General features: G+C 39.1%; 1 protein-coding gene across 3 annotated transcripts in view; it reads right to left on the bottom strand.

The window, feature by feature from the left end:
- Window positions 1-23827, bottom strand: part of galnt9 (polypeptide N-acetylgalactosaminyltransferase 9) — a 116903-nt gene that overhangs the window by 52675 nt on the left and 40401 nt on the right. For all 3 annotated transcript variants that reach the window (XM_044110754.1, XM_044110753.1, XM_044110752.1), the window contains one exon: window positions 11945-12119. In XM_044110754.1, the coding sequence (XP_043966689.1) occupies window positions 11945-12119 (175 nt within the window). The remainder of the gene's footprint in view (window positions 1-11944; window positions 12120-23827) is intronic.

Below are 23827 nucleotides of genomic sequence, written 5' to 3'. Positions count from 1 at the left end.
TGCCTTTTAACACACATTAGAGGCATAGTGCTGGGGTGTGAAGCGAAAGGAACAAATACTGGAGTCAAGTCTTGGATAGTTTTATCAAAAACATCAACACTTCTGAACAGAACCCTTTTGAAAAGCCTCAGAGCTTTAGCCAGATGCAGCTGGTGTTGGTTGTTTTCTTCTTCTTTTTTTAAAGATAAAAATAGAAACAGACTATTTGATGCACATCTGATGCTAGCGAAGTTCATTGCCCTTAAAATTTCATGAACAGATAAAACATGTGGGTGTTCTTCATTTAACAAGTTGAACTGACATATAATCTTGTTTCAGTACAAATGTCTTCTTTCAATTGATTCTCAAACTCTCTATCATATTCAGTTCTTTATTCAAATTGGCGTTGAAGGTTATCTTTCTAAGGAAACCCAGAAGATTGCTTCGTGTTGTTGACTTTACAGCAATCCAACTTACTGAACATCCATAAAGCAACAGTGGAGAGGAAAACGCCCCTTTAATAGGAAGAAGACAGAGCATACACACAAAAAGAAACAGGGGAACTGATGTAGAAACTATTGTCTATGTTACAGAAAAGGAAAGAGTTAATAGAGGGAGAAGAACATTTAGTTGTTGGCAGCGTTTTCTCAGTCGATGCCCCAACTTCAAGAAGGTATCACAGCTAAACAGAATGCCAGGCTTTTCAAGAGAAAACATAAACTACTGAAATAACAACAAGTTATACAAACTGGAGAGTGGTAGAGGAAGAAAGTGGCCAGGTTAGAATTAATCAATTTTAGGGATAGATAAAGCTAAAAATCAGCGGCAACATGATGGAAATCTATCCCATGCTACATATAGACAGATTAAGAGAATTGGGTCAGGAACCGAACCCTGTGGCACTCCACAAATAACTGTGGGGTGTGTAGAAGATTTATCACTTATATGAACAAATTAGACTCTATTGGACTAATATGAGCTAAACCAGCCAAGTGCTGTTCCCTTGACCCGTTTCTAAGAGAATATTGTGGTCAACTGTGGAAAAAGCACCACTGAGATCCAACAAAACCAGAACAGACACAAGACCAGGAAGATGAAATATAGGTCTGTAATTTATTAAGTCATCTTGTCTGACAGAAAGATTCTTAAGTAAAGGTTTAATTGCAGCTACTTTAAAAACCTTTGGCACGTATCAATTTTCTAAGGACAGATTAATCTGAAATGGAGTCAATAAGCAAAGGGAACATTTCTCTGAATAATTTAGTTGGGTTTGGGTCCAACATGCAAGCTGAAGGTTAAGATGAAGCTAATATTTTTGATTTGACAGGAAACTCTACTAGGTCATAACAGTCCAAACATATCAGGTTCTACAGTTTATATTCAGCGCTTCCTCACTTACAATGGATGAAGTAATTACGTTCTAGAGGACGTCGACATTTTTATTTTTCACAGAATCAATTTTATTTATGAAGAATACCATAAAGTCGTTACCGCACAGAGCAACAGTAGGCTATTTTTCCAGGTTAAATACGACTCTTCCAGATCATCTCAGTATCCACAAGCTTAACGAGATGAGAGAAGCTCTGGGAATGAGGACACATGTGGATTTGACAGGCGAGCATGCGTCGTCTGTCTTTCTATTTGCTATTTCATCTACATAACACTGAGAGGGTAATTCATCCCCGCTGAACCCAATCACTCTCAGTTCCATATTAAAGACTAGGATTTCCCCTCCCTCAAGTAATGACTCACGCGAAACTGAATATTTGATGGCGGTCTCGATTGCTGCTCCCTTCACTGTGCCACATACAGTATGACGCAGCTCTTAAAATATTAAAATAAATAAATGAATAAACTTAAGTAGGTGAGTTGTTGCTAATCAAATGCGCTTGATTAACTTGTCAACCTACATAAAAGCCGGAGTGTTTTGGTCTTGAGCCAGTTGCAAACAATGGCCACAAGAACATTTGCACCCATTGGCTGGTATGCACTGCTGACAATGCAGGATCAGATGTTAGTCAAAGTGGAACATAAAGAGCAGGGAGGATGAGCATCCATTCAGTGAGGTCATTTAAATCCAGCTGTCTCCAGCGAATGTAACTCTACCAGCTGTAAAATGGATACGCCAGAGCAAGTGCAGTTGGCAATCATTGGCTTCCTTTCATTGAGGCACTTAATAAAATTAGTAAAGTGAGCATAATTCTCGGGACACTGCTGGTTAACAAATGTGGATTTTCACTTCGCGTGCGGCACAGAAATGTTTGACGCTGTACCTCAATCGGTCCAGCATACCAACCTCTGTTTCAGAAAGTCCGTATTGTTGCACGACGGATATCGATAAATTGATGAAAATAATTTCTTTCCAAATAGAAAATCGGGTTTCTAGGTATAGAAAATTAATGTGCATTTAACATATTTTAGAAGCAAATACATCTTGAACATTTTCTAAGTCATGAAAAAAATGTATCCGCATTTTCACTTTTTTTTTTTTTGGACCCAGAGAACAGAAAGCCAGAAAAGCTCCCATGTGGGCTGTAGAATGTGATGCTTTGAGCCTCAGAGCAAAGAAGGGCATTTTAAGCAGAAAACAGAATGTTTTTTAGACAATGAAAGACCTTCCTGCCCTTAATGTGTTGAAGAAATGTGTGGCCCCATATTGGCGATACAAATTGGACAGAGTGAGCACTCGTGCTCTCAAAAGGTGCTCTACGTAGGAAGAGGAGGTTAGCTTTGTGGGAGTAAATTAGTGCAGACAACATTTTGCTTTGTATTGTAGAGCGGTGAGAATCTTTAACCAAAGGATGAGACAGAGGAGGACACAATATGGTTCATGCCATGGCAACACCAGATACCACAAATGGAGTCACTGACCACACCCTCAAGAAGACCAAGGCCTTCATGCACACAAAGACAAACATGGTCGATTTAAACGATCAAGTAAAAATGAGCATCCACACGACAAGGACATGTTGCAGACATGCCAGACCAATCGGTGGTGCTGTAAAACTTCCACAGAACGACACAAAAACAAAACTACATTGTTTGATGTCATTGTTTACAAATTTTGTTTTAAAAAAAAGACTCAGGTGGCAAGGTAACAAGGAAACATGAAACCAGAGTGTGGACATTCATCCAATCGGGAACCTGGTGCCAAAAATGATAGTTTCTTGTCTCCCAAGATGCCGAATCTGTAGAGGCAGAGCCCCAACAATAAAAAGCTTTATGCCTCTGTGTGGGTGGAGCATATGGCTGTTGTTTAATAGTGTAGAGTTTTAACATTTTAATGTTTTTTTTTTGTGTTCCTTATGTTTAGCTTTGTCAGTACAAAATATCTTTGGATGCTTTCAGATTATGGGTATCTTTTTACCCATTCTCAGTCTCCATGCTGAACAGATGAGACAGCTATTGATGGTAACTCTTCTCTAAATGCATGTGAGCATGTTAAAAAACTTGATCACAATCAGTGATGTAAAGTTTTAGCTTGAAGTGACATTTTTTTACCTGATCTACATGAAATTGAGATGCTCAGGTGCTTCACTTCCTTTCTGCCATCTGTTGCACACCACTATGTGGTGTGCAACAGTGCTAACATGTCAAATCAACAAGAGCTATCCAAACCAGATCGAACGCTGAAAGAATTGCAGGGTTTTACTTTAAAGTGGTCGTACGTCACTGGAGTGAATTACAAAAGGACTGGGTTCCGGTGTGTTAGATCTCTAAGCTACTGCTTCTCAGAAAATATTTCTCCTGTTTCCTCCTCACTTGCACTTGACACCTTGCTCACTTTCACCCCATTGTTTCACATTTACGCTACCTCTGCTTTCACTTTGGCCAGTCATTGTGTTATGCATTGAAGCCAGGAGTTTGTTCATTTGTTTTTTTGTTCCACATGTTTCTTGAAATCAGGCATGTACATGGTCTACATTGACAAAGTCAACCTGCAGTTCATGATGTTGAAAAATATAAAAATGCTACTGATAGCCCTTAAAGCAGACGTTGACAATGTTTCACTTTTTTAATTTTTAGAAGGTAACAAGGATACGATGGTAAAAATCCACCGAGTAAGCAAAATTAGATGTTTTATTGACTAATTAATTGTAAAAGTTACTTACTAATCACAACCTCCTGGTGTGATTTATCACTGATGTTTTTTCAGCGAAACATTTGAAATATATTCCATAATAACCACAAAATGTTGCATTACAGTTTAACATTTAGTTAAAATGATTTTTTAACGATTTTTTAAAAATAACTAAATGATTTTTTAGTATCATAAAAAAACCTGTTGGCTGGTTTTCATGAAAAACAGCACCAGGGCTTCTCTGCTTTAGGCAACTACAAAATGCTGAAAATAAGTCCTGCAAATTGTAATTTTCATTTTCTGAATGCATATGGTAATGGGAGTAATATGGGAAGGGCTTTTAACCATTTTAAATCTTTGCCTGTGCAACCAGCCACTGTAATTTCTGTTGCCAGTCTCACAGAGTGGCTTCGACATGCATATTTAGAGCACATCATAAAACCGGCCGGTCTTTTGCCTCCCATGAAAGAGGCTGAATTTCAAGAAGGTAAAGGGCCCCGCGCAGAATTTCAATTCATTACGGCGCCTGGCTTCACCTGGAGCACATGGCAGCTTCCAGAGGCAGAAAACTGGAGAAAGGTCTAAGAGTGCAATGTGAGATTCTGCACTCACTCCAAATGTATTTGCTCAGGAGGTGGTGAGACGCTGAACAGTTGCAGAAACAGCATAAATCTGTATTATTTTTTTTCCTTTCTTTGGATTTGGTGGTCAGCTTAGCCTGAGATCTGAGGATCTCAGAATTGTTGAGACTTTTTCCATTCACTTCAATCCAGCTGCTCCTGCACAAAGTATGATTGGAGCGTAATTCACGTTTGCTAAGAATAAAAAGCTACGTGCCATGAATTGAAAGTATCTCTGCACCACTACGACTACAAGCTCATCTAATATCCCTAAGTGAAATCAAGGCTGATACTGATATTAATATCGGATCGGTGTGTCTCTAATAAAAAAACAATAAGTAAATAGTATTTGACATCATGATGTGCCAAAATGCGGATAAAGTTCCAAACTGTGTGAATGTTTTCTTTTTTTTTTTTTTTTTTACAAAGCAATCTTCGTTAGAGCTGTGGGAAATATGACATACTCAATAAATACAGGAGGCTAATTTGATCCAGGTTTAGTTTTATGAACTTCAGTTTGTCTTGTTCTCAGATGCTCTTAATGGCTCATAAAGGCAGTGGCATGTTTGAAATCCATCAAAGCGCGGCTGTCTGTAGCGTGGCACTTATTAAAACCTCCCTGCAACGGCAATATTATCTCCACCGTTACAGTCGGCATGGAGCAGCTGTGACTCCGCTCATCATCAATTGTTAATAACCGCAGATTTGACTCCAGAAGCCAAATAAATATCAATTTCCCCGCGCTTCCAAACAGCTGCGGCGGCTGACGCTATGGAAATGGTTGGCCCTAATTACGGCGCCTTTACTTCCTCCTAATCTGCTTCTTTACAGCACGCTCCCGTTTAGGGCTCGACAAACAATTGCTGTCACAGGGCTGAATCATTATCAGGTGTTGGCAGGGACGGACTGGCGGTTGACGCAACACCTCAGTAACCTAAGCTACAGTTTGACACCCTCGTATTATAGCAAAAGGAGGGCTGCGGTATTCAGACTCCGCAGCTGAGAGCCAGCGGCCTCTTAAATCCTCGTAAGGCGGCGCGGTGTGAGGGAATGGAACGCTGCTTTCAAACGCACCGTATATGGCACGATGCAATTATGTTTGCCTTAATAATAATGTGAACCAGCGATACGTTTCAGCTGCAAATGTACCCCCCTCTCCCCCCGGAGGGGAAGCCTTCGCCAATGAATCACAGTGCTGCAGCTAGGAGCCGACAGCACCGTCTCTGGCTCAGTATGCACAGGCAGCGAGTGCAAGGTCACTGAGGGGAGATTCACCACAACATCTCAGCTACCATCCATCTCACTTATCAATGCATGTGCCATGGTGAATAATCATATTATGATAAATAGGTATTCTTCCCATTCTAACAAACAGGAACTGCAGTTATCACAAGTGAATCTATCTGAATAAAGCAGAGCGTTATTCAGTGTTTGCAGGCATATAGCCCGAGATAAATTCACACACACACCCATATATATATATATATATATATATATATATATATATATATATATATATATATATACATTTATATCTACATACACACACGCTCTGATAGAAAAGCACCACAAATGTGCTTCTTGAAGATGCCTGTCATCTCCTATATCCTTCCACCTGGCAACGGCACTTGAACAAAGATCACAGCGATGCCGCTCTCGTCTTCTTTGACTTCAGTAAATAAAACCTCACGCAAAAGCAGATCTGAAGGCAGGAAAAGCTATTGCTGCTGGTTGTCGAATAAAAACGAAGATGACTGATTGTCGGCAAGGGTGTGTGTGTGTGTGTGTGTCTGCGCAGGTTTGTGAGGATGGCAGCTGGGAGAAAAACAAATCCCACGTTGGCAGCAGGTAAAGCTAAGGCCACGCACTGTTTTGGTGACAGGCCGGAGCGAGGACGGAGATGGGTGGAGGCCGATAACGTTGCATGGAGATGAGAGTGCCTGTATGGGGGGAAAGGAAGGAAAAGCACGTCTATTTCTGGAACCAACAGATGGGAAAACTGCTGTGGGAACCACGCAGACATCAATTATTATGTGTATCATTAGGCAATGATGCAGATTCTCATGTGCGCCGCTTCCTGAGTGGTTGGCATGCCGTGTGTGACCTGCAGGTCGCATTCCAGCTATGAAGCAAGGATCATTAAAACATCCCTCTGCAAGCCGCGTTCCCTTCAGATGTTTTTATTTCAGCTAAATAAACTTCAGGAGATTCGCGAGCAGGTCTATCAAGGTGACAACGTTTGCAGGACGATAAATTATCCCAGAAATTATTGCGATAAACGATAACATTGTTACTTTTGAGACCATTTCACAATAATATATTGATAATAGCAGAATAATGGAAGTTTGCCTTCTAGTCGACCAGTAAGGTTTAATTTTGTCGCTCCACACTGCAACTGGACGTTGTAAATATCCAGAATAAAACACAAAAACCAAAGAAAACTCATAAAAACACCACACAAAATCAAAACCGTACGTAAAATGGACTAAAAAGTCTCTAAACAAAAATTGCCCTTCAAAAAATAATAATCAACTGTATGTAAATCATAAAGCTCATTTTAATTTATTATGTGATTTACTTATTAGTGGTTTATTGTAACAGACTTATTTGTGAGCATCCAAGGACACTATAATGACATGTATAGAAATCAAGTGTCTAGTCATTTTTGTGGCCAAAAAAGTAAAAAAAAATAAATAAATAATATTTTTTTTTTTTAAATTTTAAAATCAAGAGTCAAAGGATGCAGACAATCCACAAATATCTGTAAAGTAATGGATTGCTCTCAGGATGTTTGGGAATTCAAGTGGTACCACGACAGGAGTCTTGACCTATCAGCTGATAGGTCAAAGGTCAGCCTTCTGACGGATCTGCACCAAAATTGTGTACCGGTTGCACTGTTGCACCAAATATTTTCTGTTAGGAACACCACCATAAAATTAGCCTTGTAAGCTCAGCTTTATAACTAAATTCAGAAATTGTGTACCGACCGGTGTTAGATCTCAAAGCAGGACTTTTATAACTGTTTAAATATTGGACGTTGATTTACAGTTTAGTGGGCTGCACAGTGGCGCAGTTGGTAGAGCTGTTGCCTTGCAGCAAGAAGGTCCTGGGTTCGATTCCCGGCCGGGGATCTTTCTGCATGGAGTTCGCATGTTCTCCCTGTGCATGGTGGGTTCTCTCCGGGTTCTCCGGCTTCCTCCCACAGTCCAAAAACATGACTGTCAGGTTGATTGGTCTCTCTAAATTCTCCCTAGGTGTGAGTGTGTGTGAATGGTTGTTTGTCTTGTAAGTCTTTGTGTTGCCCTGCGACAGACTGGCGACCTGTCCAGGGTGAACCCGCCTCTCGCCTGGGATGCAGCTGGAGATCGGCACCAGCAACCCTCCTGACCCCATTTAGGGAAGAAGGGTGTAAAGAAAATGGATGGATGGATGGATTTACAGTTTACTGTTGCATTATTAATGTGGAATCATTTATTAACTGTACAAATCAGAATGGCACAGACACATTAGCTCAGCTGTCATCTCAGGAGCATTCAGAGGCCTTTGACCTTTTTGTTCCTGAGTGAGTGGGAAAACACTTACAGCGCTCAGAATATTGCAATTGATGAAATTGGATTTATTCACGTTTGCACTTAAAACAGGCCTCAGCTATAAAAGTTATTAATGAATAATAAATAATTAAAAGTGTCACTGGTCATGTGCACTGGGAATGTGTCAAAAACAAATTTAACATATACTGAAAAATTAGAGGAATCAAAACATTAAAGGTTCAGTTTAACATGTTTTTTTTTTCCCAAATAGTGGAAAGAATCACAAAACTTAAGTTAAAAAGAAATCAGCACTGGAATATCCACAAAAGGTTACATTGCAGTATTTCACATAAAGCCAGAAGATGATTTAATCCCTTGGTTATCTTCCAGTTCCACCTGAAACTGTTGCGTCATCACTTCCTGTCCACTGTCCAACCAGATGTCTCTTTTCAGTCCCACACCACAGGACAAGTGGACCAGTGACAACTTCCAAATATATCGCAAGGTTAGTGTAGAGTTTATACAGTCTGTATAATCATGTTTAGTTTTTAATTGTTTACAGCGGCGGTTTTCAAAGTGTGAGGCGCGCCTCCCCGGGGGGGCGCCAGAGCACTTTAGGGGAGGCGCGGTGCGAGGGAAAAAGTAAACCGGAAAAGCTATCTGCTTGCTGTCTACTGATGTGAGAAACGTCTTTTACGCTCACGATCAACTCTGTGGATTTAGGAAAAGTTGGTACTGTGGGTGCGCGGAGCGGGATCAGTGGAAATGTTTCCCCCCTTAGAGGATGTTTTGGCCAATGATGTCAGCAACGTTACTGACGTCGGACCACTTTTTTCAGTAACGAGTAATCTAACGCGTTGCTATTTCAAATCCAGTAGTCAGACTACAGTTACTTATCAAAATCATTTTTGCGTTACTATCTTCTTTTGTAATTTAATCGTATTTCCTCTACTCGTCTTGTCGAGTGACCGACGTCTCTATGCGACAGAAATGTAAACAATGGAGGGAGATGCGCGTTTTGTTGGTGGAAAAACTGGAACTATTTTGAGTTTCTGTCGACAAGTCCGATTATTATAAGCGGCTTTGGGCTTCATTTTTTTAAAGTCGCTTGCAGATTTAATGAGCGGCGGGTTGCGCCTTTTTGGGCTCGTTTTTGAACGTGAAGTTGCTCATTTGGGTTTGGAAATAAGCAGAGACTCATAATAAATCCCAGAATTTGTCCGTCATTAAGGTAGTTTTACTCCGTCTCTCCCTGTTCATCATTTCCCGGATGATCCGTCCCGCTGTGTCTTTGTTAATGTCAATTTAATTTATTACCTCTCAATGACATCGAGCTTCGCGTTGCGCTCCAGAAAACTGCAAACATCGAGACCAATATAAACAGCGCAATAAACGTGAAAACAGCCACGAATAAACGTGTCCGTAGTTGGCAATAGTTATAATGGCAAGTTAGCACCGTTATAATTATTAATATTACGGTAAGTGTCGCAGCCATCGGAGCTGTGGAGCTGCAGGAGGAGCTCTGTGCGCTGCGACATCAAACTCAGGGGCGTAACGCAGAATCTGGAGGCTGGGGGGAGGGGGGCTTTAAAATCCTTCTTAGAGTTTTCCAGACAACAGTGGACCACACAAATTACTCATGTTTTTTATTTTTTGTACAATCTCCTCTTCAGTTCAACCTTATCAGTGGAGACACATTGTTGATGTTACCATTATAAAATAACTTACAATTACATATTGGCAAAGCTCAATGTGATTTTCACAGGAGGCAGAGCGTTGTTGTTAGCAGCTGCTGAAAGTAACTAAAAAGTTACTTAATCCTGCAGTTAGTTACTTTCCTGCAGTTAGTTACTACTTGACTTGGAAAGTAACTTAGTTACTTTCCAGCAGGCATTAAGCTCCTTGAAGGGGGGCTCACCCTTTCATACTTTGAAAACCCCTGGTTTACAGTTTATATCAAACTGTCAAGAAAACAAAAGCCTGGAAGATTTGCAGACTGAAGGAAACATCAGATTCTGATGCACTGCAGGATTTGCACAAGTATTCCTACAGACCTGTGGAAAATTATTTCAAATTTTCATCACCCGGGAGCAGGGTTGAAAGGATTAATCGTGACTGATTGATTATTAATCGATTATTGAAATTATTATCAATTGATTTAGCAATTGATTAATCATTAACTGGAGTAAACAGATTTATAAAAATAAGGAAATTTGCTGAAAGAACAACATACAGGGAGAAGGAATGAAGTAACAATTCTACAAGAAAATACATACATTTTTCATTTATGACCCAAAACTCCTCAAGTGGCATAGTTTTAGCTTCACCCAATGAAAGAAATTTCTATTACTTACATTATGCTATCCAATTTCTAATCCAAAAAATAACCAAGAAATGAATAAACAGTATTTATTTAGCTGCAGATGTATCCTTTGCTACAGAGAACTAAGGGTACACTAAAGGAATACTACGCTAATGTATTTTAGGCAATAAAATTCTTATTTTCTGAGTCAAAAAAATAATTGAATGCTTGACTATTTGCATATTTTAACCTGTTTCTAATACTGTGTAAAAAAGGCTTAAGTGGTTACATGAAACACCCGCAGAATGTGCCATTTAAAAAAAAAACATTTTTTTTTTTATCCAAGTACTCAATGAATCATCAGAACAACTGATTGATTACTAAGATAATTGTAAGCTGCAACCGTACACTAAAGTTGGAACTGCATTGATTGTGAAGAAAGGAACATAATTTTAATTATTCTACCTTTTAAATGTCAAGATTTCTGTCATTTCTGTGGCAGACCTGGTGAAGAAAGGATAAAATAATTTTAGATTTTGTTTCAATTTTACCCATCTACTCTGATAGAAGCACCGGATCACCCAGAGACTTTTACTAATGTGAGACCCAAGCGTCGCAAGCTGTTGTCCTCCTAGGTTCCTCCACTTCCCCCTCCAGCCGTCTCTTCCTCCCGTGTCGAACTCTTGCCTTCCAGGCAGCTTGCATGGAAACTGCCGCTACACTTCATCTTCAAATACTGACAAGGTGACAAGCGCAAATTAGGTGCCAACTGCATCGTTCTCAGCTTGCTGATAAACTTATGAAACAGGCAGACACAGCGAGATGCCGGGAAGTAATTTCATTCCACCAAAATCAGTGCAGCACCCAGGGATAAAATTACTTTGAGCTGAAATGGTCAGGACTGCTTGCTGAATGTACATGTTTTACAGCAACATCTCAATCTGTGGTGCAAGTACCGCTAATAGTACGTAACATGCTTTCCATGGCGTTCTTAAAAATGTTGGTATTATCACAAAAAAAAAAAAGAAAGAAAAAAGTACTGCAGCTCCCTGTGGTCTTGACTGCTGAAACACAACAAGAAACAACCAATCAGAGTGAGGGGGCGTGTCTTAGTTTCAGTCACTTTCGTGTATGCGTTACATGCTCAGTTGCTGCAGTTGTGCTAATAATGGAGAAACATATTTAAAAAAAAAAGCATCTAAAAACCTGCACTTATGTTTTGGACCAATGTATAGATAGTGATGTATCAGTTAGAGCTTGATATGGTGTTATATAAGAACCAGACCAAACTGCACAACATATTTGATTTTTTTTTTTACACATGCTGTCACATGACATCCCTCTGTTTTAAAAAATAAGCACAACAGCAAAGGTGAGCGAGAGCAAAGAAGCAGCTTGGACTTTCACCCGTTAAAATGTGACCTTTTCTTACCAGCCAGTGTTGAACTCGACGTGAGCGTCAAAGAAGCCAACGACGGGAGACGTGGCGGCGTTCCAGCCGTGGATCCTGGCTCGGATCAAGCCCTCCCGCTTGTTATTCCTCACAATCTTCACCAGGCCTGGGTAGCGTTTGTTCACGTACTGGTCCAAGTTGAATTTCAGCTCCACTAAAAAAAACAAAAAAAAACAACAGAAGTAAATAATAATCAAAGATCCTCACATCCTTTCTGAACATAGCACTGTCTAAAATTAACTTCAAAAATTGTTGGTCAATGTTGGTTACACAGAAAGTCAAAGTACCATAATTTCTGGACTATAAGCCGCGACTTTTGTCTCACGCTTTCGACCTTGCGGTTTATACAACGTTGCGGCTTATTTATGAATTTTTTCTAACGGCCAGTAGGGGCGCTGGAGCAGAAAAGGTAAGCGTGAGACAGCTGGAATATATCTGTAGAGGAAGACTAATGTAACATCGTGCTTTGTGCATGAATAAAATTAGCTTGAACAGACCCTCATCATGGAGAATGCAAGAAGAAATGCATATGATGCAGCTTTCAAGTTAAAAGCAATCGAGCTGGCCGACAAAAAAGGAAACAGACACTGAGGAAGAAGACTTCCATGGTTTTCAGAGCACAGGAGGAAGAGGATGACGGCTCTCCGTGACTTTTAACCGTATGTTATTTAAACCAGCCCTGTTAGTGTTGTTTTGCTATATTGGTGCTGTTCAGAAAGAAAAGCTACGGCATATTATTAAAACTTTAAAATCACTTTCTGTGTACCGTCTTTCTTTGTAAATATCTCATGTTTCAATGTAGGCACATGCGGCTTATACACTGGTGCGGCTTATGTGCTTATGTATGTACAAAATGCGTTTCCTTTAAAAATGTAGGGGGGTGCGGCTTATAATCAGGTGCGCTCTATAGTCCGGAAATTACGGTAACTTAAAAGTAAAAAGTTAATGCTAAATGGAGATTTAGATGAGTAAAATCCATCTATTTTTGAAAGGTGTTAAATTAAGGGAAAATAAATCTTTGGTTTGCATGAATTGCATCAAATAAAGAATAACAAATAACAAGTAAAAAGCTTTCTGGTCTTCTCAGTGTTGAGTCATTCAAGTGAATAAACTGACACCCAATAATGGGTTGGAATTAGTGGGCCTTAAATAATAATTAAACCTCAAAACACAAATGTGTTACATAATGGATTCCCATAGTTAAACGCAAGATCAAATTTCAAAACGTACAAAACGGCATTCACTACTTTCCAACAGAATGAACCAAAATAAGATTCCTTCACACTGTTACTCATTCACACCTACAGGACGCCATACTGCGCTCCAGATTTAGATACTTCTTCATACATCCACTTCACACAGATTCGCAGCTACAAGGTCGACAACAACTCTGGCGTGTCGTTCGAGGATCCTTCAATGCTTGGAAAGAGAGGATCGCACTGAAAAAGTGCTAATTAGAAGAGCAGCAGCACCGTACGATACAAAAAACCCCCAAATGAAAACGCTAAACAGACGCCTCGGACGCTGGAGTAACTAAATCTGCATGTTTATATTCGGCATCAGCTCAAACTGGATTCTTATCTGATTCAGCCAACGAGGGAAGAAAAGTGGATTTTACCTGTGTAACGTTACATTATTTCAAAGCAGAATTTCTTATACTGTCCTTTCCTACGACTGCTGTAGCGCCCTGTAAGTTGTTACACTTTCTGCTGCGATCAATAGGGCGAGGCCTGAACAGCGAACAAGTGTATCTTGGTGTAAGGAAGTGAGAATCAAATGAATGTTAAATGTTAAACTCATAGGAAAAAAAGATTGCATTTTTCCACCCTGACGCAGCTATTTCAGTCAAAATACTGTCATTGAAACAGGTTGAATCAGATAACAGTAACTATGGAGATCTCTATGTTAATCCAAGACAATGATCGTCGTGATGAAGTGGATTGAGCCAAATGAGGCCTGGCATTGTTTAGTTCGGAGATGAACAGACAAAAATAACCAGAGTGAATGCAAGGAGCGGTTTGTGACGATGAATTCATTTAGGAAGGGATCAAATCTCAACCAACCTGGCCTGCTATGGAAAACCTGATAAATACTTTGACATTACGTGATTACAATAACTGGTACTGGAGGGATTTTGGTTCTCTGTTCTTTACAGAATATTTTTTATTTTAGCCAAACTGGAGACTTTGTTTTTTAGCATGGAAAGCCCCACTTAAGGTTATGCCAAGCATCTCAAACAGTCAAAGTGCTGTGGCTCCTGGAGACCTCCCCCCCCCAAAAAAAACCTTTTCAGGTTGATGGATGTCATTGCCAATGTTTCTCATCTGTTTTGTAGTGTCTCTAGTCTTAGGCATGAAGTGTGGCTTTTTGAGGTCTCTAAACCTACTTCATGTTGTCTTTCTGGTTCTCCAGTCAAACAGTAATTAGATGTTGGTGTAGCTTTTGAAGCTGAACAAATCAAAATGCTTGGAGTCGCTTCGTATTTTTTGCATCGTAAGAAGAGACCGGTTACTTTTCAGGCAGACATGGCCAGTTGGTTTGAGAAGCGTTTTCCCCCCTTTATTACTAAAAGCAGCTTTTAAAACCCATTTTTTGTACATATTCACATTATCTCTCTCATTTAAAGTGTCTAGTAATCTGAAAAATTCTGTTATTGATCCTTAACAAACTAAAAGTTCTTGGGTTGAAATCCATTTCTAAGCTGCTCTTCAGACCCTCCGGTCCTCGGAGACCAGATCGGACACGATTTGTTTTCCATGCACCTCAACTCTGAAACAAACTCCACAAAAACCTGACGTGCAGAATCGTTTGATTCCTTTAAATCAGGGCTACTAAATTCTCTCTGCAGCAGTTTTTGAATAAATGAACCTAACTAATGAGCTCCTGACAAAAAACATTTACTAATCTCCATTTTAACATTTTTATATTCTATTCGATGCCTTTATGTTTAAGCTTTATTTTCTTTCTGTATTTCTTTTGATGTTCAGTGCTGCACTTTGAATTGCTTTGTGCATAAAAAGTGCCTGTTACACATGTAAGGCCAGTGCCTTACAGTTACTGGGACATAGAAGGAAAAACAGGACGACTGGTTTTCATATGACTGTTTTTAAGTAGGCCAACAACAAAAAAAGTTTTCCATTTATGTTTCAATCGAGTAAAATGTAGCCAATATAACTACCAGAGGTTAGAAAACATATCTGCTGGCTTGTTTAGAAGATTATACTTAATTATGCCACCTACAATGGATTCTGCATAAAGAGCTGCAATGAAAATTTTAACAAGGCCAAACAGATAAAGAGGATCTCCTTTAATATTAACATATAATACATATTCACATCACGACTTATTCAGTAACAAAACGTAACAAAGCACAAAGACTCTGAAATATTATCATAGTCTTACAGCAACATGCTATAGTTCCAGTGGAGAAGTCATTTTCTTTCAACTAAGAGGACTGTTTGAGATTGGAAACAGGCGGGCATGCTTAACAGCTAATAAAACAAAGACAAACAGGGAATTTTGAAACATAAATATATACTTTTTTAAATTGACCTTTTATTTTAAATTGGCATGTTAAAAATATTTATACTTGGGATGCACAATATTATTGGCATGGTATCGGCATCGGCCGATATTAGCTGTAAAATTTAATATCGGACACGGGCCATAACATCCAAATAATTCACCGATATCAAAGGCGTTATATATGCCAAACCAGTGACAATTATGCCTGCAGCACAGAACAACGCCATAAGAAACTGAGAGCATTAATGCACGACTGATGTGCTTTTCACTTGATGCTCGTGAGCAGGTTTGTGAAGTTTCTGTTACAAATGTGCACTGTCTGAGTGTCATTGTCTTGGGGAGAGAGGATGTCATGAATTTGACATTAAACATAAGGCAAGTTGAAAGTGTTACATCATTTTCAGCCTCCTTTTTAGGATTTGCATTTGGTAGCAGGATAAATTGACAAAGATAATGCAGTATTTTAATTCCACAGTAGAAAAAGCCATATAGTTTTAGTAAGTAGGTATAGGGAAAAAATATCGCTATTGGTATCGGTTACTGGCCAAATGAGTTTTAGTATATCGGCATATTGGATATCATACAAAATATCTAATTTTGTGCAACTCTGATTTATACCATTCTTTAAAGACATTACAAAAATATTTAATAGAATTACACTAATTCGACTATTTTATATAACTGCTGGCCAACTTTCTTTATGTTTCCACAGTATTTTGACAATTTCTGTTTTGTGATCAGACCTATGTAGTTGTGGCTGGAAGTCTTACTTCTAATCTTTAGCTCCCTCCTTCTATCAAAATCAAGTCAGATTTCTTGCTGGGATGCCGCAAAATGCTAATTATACTTGTAGTCCGAAGACACGTGTTTGTAAAATTAGAAGATTACTTTTAACCCTAAATCTGTCAGAGGTAGCATTAATCCATCTCATGCTGTGCTTTTTAGACTCACTCAGATAAAGACTCACCCTCCTTTGCATGCTAAATGCAGCGCCTGCAACTGATGGCCTCTAGCCCAACTTTTCTGTATATTCAGCTGATGATTATTTGACCACTTACACACACAAACTGACATTTATTCATTCATTGTTCCTCTCCAGATTATTTAGTACTGAAAAATAAAAGATGGCTCGCGCCGAAAGTAAGTTACCGACCTCTGATGCTGTAGAACATTGTGCTTATTAAACTATACACACACTATGCAAAATGGTGGCAAATAAAACACATACACATCAATCAATCAATCAATCAATCAATCAAATTTTATTTGTATAGCACATTTCAGCAGCAAGGCATTTCAAAGTGCTTTACATCAAATCAAGCACAGAAACACAATGCAACATAGAATCAACAATCAAAATATGACATTAAGTCAATTTCCATCAATAAATTTATAACTGATTACGTTTCAAATACAATCCTAAACAGGTGGGCTTTTAGTCAAGATTTAAAGGAAGTCAGTGTTTCAGCTGTTTTACAGTTTTCTGGAAGTTTGTTCCAGATTTGTGGTGCATACATGCTGAATGCTGCTTCTCCTCGTTTGATTCTGGTTCTGGAGATGCAGAGCAGAACCAGAACCAGAAGACCTGAGAGATCTGGAAGGTGGATACAATAACAGCAAATCTTTAATGTATTGTGGTGCTAAACCATTCAGTGATTTATAAACTAGCAGCAGTATTTTAAAGTCTATTCTTTGAGCTTTAAAACTGGTGTTATGTGCTCTATCTTCCTGGTTTTAGTCAGAACGCCAGCAGCAGCATTCTGGATCAGCTGCAGCTGTTTGATTGATTTGTTGGACAGACCTGTGAAGACGCTGTTACAATAATCAATACGACTGAAGATAAACGCATGGATGAGTTTCTCTAGATCTGGCTGAGACATTAGTCCTTTAATCCTGGAAATACACATCAATGTGTCAGGAGCTGATCTTCCAAAGGATGAGCTTATTTCTTTACTCAAAATGGCCCTTTAATGCCTCATTTACAAGGCAGTGTGGCTTGCTAAATTGAACACTATATAATTGTACTTGTTCCAATGGAAAAATGTGACTAGAAGGACAAAAAAGAAATGCAACTTTAGTTCATTTTCTCTACGATATGCAAAGCCATGTGCCAGTAGGAAAATGAGTTGAATCCCTGCATTTAGAGACCTAAATGGATTTAGGGCAAAGTTATTTAAATTTTGACCTTTTCCTTTCAAAGCAATATGTCTTCAATAAAAAACAGATTGATTCTTATAATGTTCTCAAATAACATATGCATTTAAAAGTAGTAATGAAGGACCATTTTTCATCTTGACCAAGAGGAGAAAGGCGTTTGATTCCTTTAGGTCAGGGTGTAATATTTTCCCAACGAACATAATCATCTGGCGTTCCCTCAGAAATAAACATAAATAAAGAAACGCCTCTTGTTCAAGGGCTGCTGTGTAACAAACAATGTGCAGCGTCCCCTATGATGCATTTCTCTACTAATGTATTTATTCTTGCTGTAATATTACATCTTACGTCCTAGGTGCTCACACACGCTACTGGCTGTCCTCGGCGGAAGCAACTTGTGCGTGTTACAGCGAGGTTTGCAAATTGCTGTCTGTGTTTTATTGGAGGATTGATGGTTGTTTGAGCTTCTCCTCTGGGTTACTGCTGAGCGTTCCACTTTCTGAAAGAGAGATTAATAAGGACGCTTGTGGGACACCGCCTCTGAGCGGTATCCACACCTAGCTGCTGACTTTGGCTTGCAATATAAATCAGCCAGTGAGAGAAAAAAAAAATGTGCCAGTCTAATCCCTCACCTGTGTGATTGAGGACACACAGTGAGCGGCAAAGATTGTCAGGAGTCCTTTTCCAGCTGAAGGTCTTAATATATTGTGGTGTCTGCTGTAAGGAAAGAGGTTGAATTTAAAAGCATTGACCCTGGAAGAAAACAAGTGTTAGCTTCTGGTAGTGTGTTAAAGCATCGGACGAGTCGCTACAGCTTTCCCTTTCATGTTGTTCCTTTGAGGATTCCTTTCATATAGGGTGCTGTGCTGTTTCTACATTAGCAAATGTAGTTATTTCATAATTTCTTAAACAAAAATCAAGCAAGACTCAAATATTGGGGTAAAACTAGATCTACTGAGCAACAGGAGGGTAACAACATGCTGTGATGTAAAAATCTGCCCGGTATAAATTCTGGTTCATGAAGTTGCTGTTTTAGTCTGAGCTGTTATTATGGAGAGAAGTGCTAAAAAGTGTCATAGTGGTTTGCTATGCTATATTTTTCTGTTCCCAGTGTAAAAGCGGCCCATACAACCGACCCGTTCCACACCATTCCTCTGCCCGCTTCACTTGTACGTCCACAGGACAGTTAGGCCAGAACTACACAACACAGTCCATTGATTAGGGGACAGAAAATTGTGACTGCTTCCAAGAAGAATGAGACATTCTAGTGCATCACATTTGTCGTTGCAGTAGTATGACACCACCTTAGGCGTTTCCTTGCCCATTGAGAGTCCAACCTCTGGTAAAAATAACATACCAAACCAAACCATGTCAAACCATTCAGTGCCATACTGCTGAGTGGGACTGAGGCATAGGTTTGGTGCCCTGATGTACAGTTTTGTTCAAATTAACAGCAGTCCTACATCATCAACCAGATTACCCGTTAAGGTAAAATGAAATCTATTTCTACAGGTGAAATAGTAAGAAAGAAGATAGTAAAGAAATAGAAATTTAACAGAGCCAACTGTCATGACATACATGTCGCTGATGCTGTGTTACTGAAACATTACCATGTTCAAGAAACAGTTTGTGTACTTATGCTAGCAAGATTGTCCTTTTGAATCTAAGGGCTGCAGACGACATTTTAGACGTTTGCTCTAAACACTGAATTCAAGCACAGTGGCTTGGACGTTATGCTATGGTGATATTTCTTATCCTATGTGTCCAGACATGTTGTTGCATATCAGGCATTGTGGATAAGGCGGAAGAAATCAAAGTTCTTGAAGGATCCACACTGCCTTAAGACAAAGTAAAAATATCCCATAAATTGGTGTTTCAACAAGACAATAGCACACACACACACACACACACACACACCGGTAAGAGAGCAGCATCTTAGTTCCAAACAACATCATTGTCATGGAGTGACCAGCCTAATCCCTGAACAGAAATCCTACGTGGTGATATCAAACATGCTGCATGTCCCGATTCTCCAGATGAAAATACTTGTTGGCAGGTGATAGGAGTTTTAAAACTCTATGCAACAATGGGGAGCATTTCTAAGAAGCAGAGGTTGTATGACTGGATATTAGTTCATTTATTCATAGGAAAGCAACATTTTTAACAAAAACAGAATTTGCAATAATTCCAGTATTATTGCCTGCACAGAAGATGTTTGAGATTTATTGTTGTAAAAATGAAAATGGTTTTACCTCCCCATTGTACGAGGAATTAAAGAACCGAGAAAGCCTCAACTTCTTTGAATTTTGTAACACTGCGTTTTGGGTGCTTGACTAAAAATGATTTGATGAAAAGACAAAAAGAGACACAGTAAAAACGATCACCTTAGGAAAACCATGAATGGCTAACCTTTATCTGTTCATGATGCTACAGGTAGCTTATACTTCATAGCTAAACATCGTTACAAAAACTGAAGGGTTTTCTGACAATTCTGAAGAGGTTTGGACAACACTTGTGCACTTTCAGTACAAACTCTAAGACAGAATGGTCAAACCTTGACCTGATAATTCACAATCAACTCTGAAACATAATTTGACATTTTACAAAACATCTAGTATTTGTGACAACAAAGAAAGGCGGCGCAGGAAGTAACAACATATTCAGTAATAAACCCTGGGTTAAACAAAATTCTACTAAAAGATTTTTTTTAAAAACAGTTTGTGTCCCAGCAAAAAAATCCTAGTTAACTGAATAGTTTTGGTTAAAGAGCCTAAAAAAAAAAAAACTTAAACTCTGCCATGTGTTTTTTATGTCACAAAGTGCCTGAGCACTCTGGTTGCACTGGTTCCAAACAATATTTAATAAAAAAAATAATAATAATTAAACAAGCGATCTCTACTTTTACATTCTATGTTTCTATGAGTTATTGCTAAAAGCCGGATTTTGGCTCCCCAAGCAAACACACATCTTTAAAGTACTATGTGCTCTGACTGGAGCTCCAAAGCCAGTTCAGCTTGGCTCCTCCAGGACCAGCCTGACCTGACAGCATATTTAAAGCTTTTAGAGTGTAATCATTTTTGGACTTTGCCAGAAAAGAGAAATGCAGGAGAACAACCCCCAGAGCCGATAGTAAAAAAAAAAAAAGAAGAAGAAAGAAAAGAAAACATACTGAACACATTTCAAGACATTTATGGGATAGTGGTTGCTTTTCAGACCTGCAAGTGGAACATGAAAGATTAATAAATATTCCACATACAGTAATATGAGTGCAAACATATTGATAGCAGACTCTTTAAGGAATAATATGGTGTTGAAGGGAAAACTTGCTTGAGAAAATTGGTAGAGAAACATTATTGAATGACTGTAGTGAGCTCCTGAAAATGTATCTACTCTGTGTTAAGGCCTAGAAGTCATACGTTTAGTTATAATGGTTTGTCACTTACCGTACTAAGAAATAGTTTTTATGAAAATTACTCTTCAAGATTCACAACGATAATTTCCAGAACACTGTAGTAACACTGTGATGCTGCAGTAAAATGATTCCTTACAGCAAAAAAAGAAAAAGTTGTGAAACTTTTCAAATTCACCTATGTGAATTACTGTTAGTCTGTACAAAGCAAAGTGTACAACAAGGGCCTGGATTTTACCAGAGGGGCTGGACTCTGGACTATTGAGAAACGATTGCTTCCTGAAGGTGTAAACCAGGGGTGGGCAGTCCTGGTCCTCGAGGTCCGGTCTCCTGCAACCTTTAGATGTATCTCTACTTCAACACACCTGAGTCAAATAATGAGGTCATTAGCAGGACTCTGGAGAACCTGACTGCACTTAGGAGGTGATTCAGCTGTTGGATTCAGGTGTGTTGGATCAGGGAGACGTCTAAGAGTTGCAGGACACCGGCCCTCCAGGACCAGGAGTGCCCACCCCTGCTGTAGACTGTTCAAGTTTTAAATTTTAACCGACTGCTAACGTTTGGCCGTGACGTATGACGCTCAACTCTACGAAGCTCACAGAAAATTTCCTGCTCTACAAACAAGCATCCCAAACTGCGAACAGAGAAGTGCCGAGTCACACAAAATGGCTGTTCATGTTGATTCAATATTTGGAAGAGCAGCCAACACGGACTGAACGGCTTTGTTCCCTTCGTCCACAGTCATGTCCAAAACCGGATAGAGTTTGACACCTGCAAGTCAAACCACTGACACCCAGATCATTACACGACTTTTTGAAAAACATGAATCTTTTCCGTATGTTTTTTTTTCTAAAGTACTGCTTCCAGTGATGGATCTACTTATCTTCTGTAGGTGTGCTGTGGTCAGCCTTCCTGAGTTTTGTACTTGTTCCTTCTTTGGTAAAGTGAATGTTCCTTTCCTGTACTTTAAAACCAACTGTAAAAGTAGAAGTTTAGGCTGAGATGTACTTGTAACCTTCGGGAGCGAGCTTGGCCGCAGACTAAGAACAGATCCTGGCTTGGAGGCATAACATAAAGGAGCAAAGGAATAGAGTGAGGTGGGAAAGCTTCAAGACATTGTGCCATTTCTTTCTTTCTTTTTTTTGACCACTGTGCACAAAATAACAGCCCAGATAAACCACTCAGGTATATAAAATTCAGATAAGGGAAGGTTGAAAAATGGCAGCTAAGAAAGAGATTCGTTAACATTCGTTTAAAAGTTGACATCAAGTCATTTGGGTGTTGTGTTGGTAGCCTGGCAACGACTTAGCTCATTTTATGCACCGTCAGAGGCAGCTCTAGGATAAAATTATTTATCATATATATTTTTAAAAAAATTCAAATTTCCAAAATAAAAGACATTTCCTAATGCCAAAAAGCAATATAATTTTTAAAAATTCTCTTTTCAGTCAAATGTAAAGATTACTAGCCCTCCTTGTATTGTGTCACACTACATGGCAAGTAAAGAGCAGCCGATGTAAATGTCTGTAAATAAAACTCTGCATTTTCTTAATCACATTTTCTTTTGCCGTGTCGGATACATTTTTCTGCCGAGCGTTAACAAGCCAATCCTATGTTCACAAGCTTTAGCAGGACTTAATGTACACAAGGATTAGGTCATTTATCATCACTTAAATTTAATTTCATGAGCTGTACTCAACTGCCGCTAAGTTTATCTCCTGTTTTCATTATATGAATCATTAACTCATAAATTGGTGCTGGAACAGGATACTGTAGGCTTTATTAGGCCTTTCTGTGCTTTTAGCACAACAATAACCTGAAGTCATTCTGGTTGACACATGAGGCAAAAAGGTAATCAGTAGGAGCGGAAATGCTAAGTAAGATTGCTGGAGCTGTTGCTGTGAAGGAACCTCTCCATCACCAGCCAATTGTCACTGCCTGTCCCAGAAACCGAACGTGTTACAGTCATTTTTGAGCTGAGGCAGGCCCCTCCTGAAAAGGTCATGCTAATGTTAATTTTGCAATGTTGCAGCGGAGCAGTCACCGAAAATCTACTCACGCTTCAGCACGAGTCGCCGTCAGATTTGGGAAACGGCCGTTCCGACGAGAGGAGCTGACAAATGCGGTAAAGACCTGAAAGTGACCTTTTATTAAAGATACAAGATTCAAACGGGCGGTGAAAACACCTTGAGGGTGTTTAGCCACATCGCACGGAACCGTGGAAGCAAATTTGGCCTGGTATCAATTTTAATTTGGCTACTTTTCTGTGGGTAAAGACCGCTTTGACATTACTAATGAGTTTCCGTGCCTGGAGCATCACTGTGACAATTAGGCAATCTCTTTAACATTTAATTAGTGGGAATAGAATTTATTTATTCAATATTTAAAAGAAAAAAAAACAAGATAATTAGACAGCCATGTTATTTGTTGATAAAAATAGATGGCTATTTTCCGCCCCACACTTTTAAGATGTGTGTTTGTTTTCACTTTTTTGTCGCACATGTTTTATATTATCAATAAAATATCAATATCAAACAAAGATTAAAATGATTTTTTAATTTATTAATGTAAAAATTAACTATCTCAACCAAGTTGCTTATACTAATCACTCCCTAAATAACTGCCATTGAGCGTTTGTGTTAAGCAATGGCACTTTCACATGTGTTGGCCTTTGTCTAATGTTGCTTTAATTGTGTGAGAGGTTCATGAACGACCTATATGACGCATTATCTCACTTGGTCTTATGGTTGGACTTTAACTAGGCCACTCACAAA

Source organism: Gambusia affinis, linkage group LG03, assembly GCF_019740435.1.
Source record: "Gambusia affinis linkage group LG03, SWU_Gaff_1.0, whole genome shotgun sequence".
NCBI lineage: Eukaryota > Metazoa > Chordata > Actinopteri > Cyprinodontiformes > Poeciliidae > Gambusia > Gambusia affinis.
The sequence above is the reverse complement of the archived record's forward strand: the minus strand, read 5'-3'. Positions and strand labels throughout refer to the sequence as shown.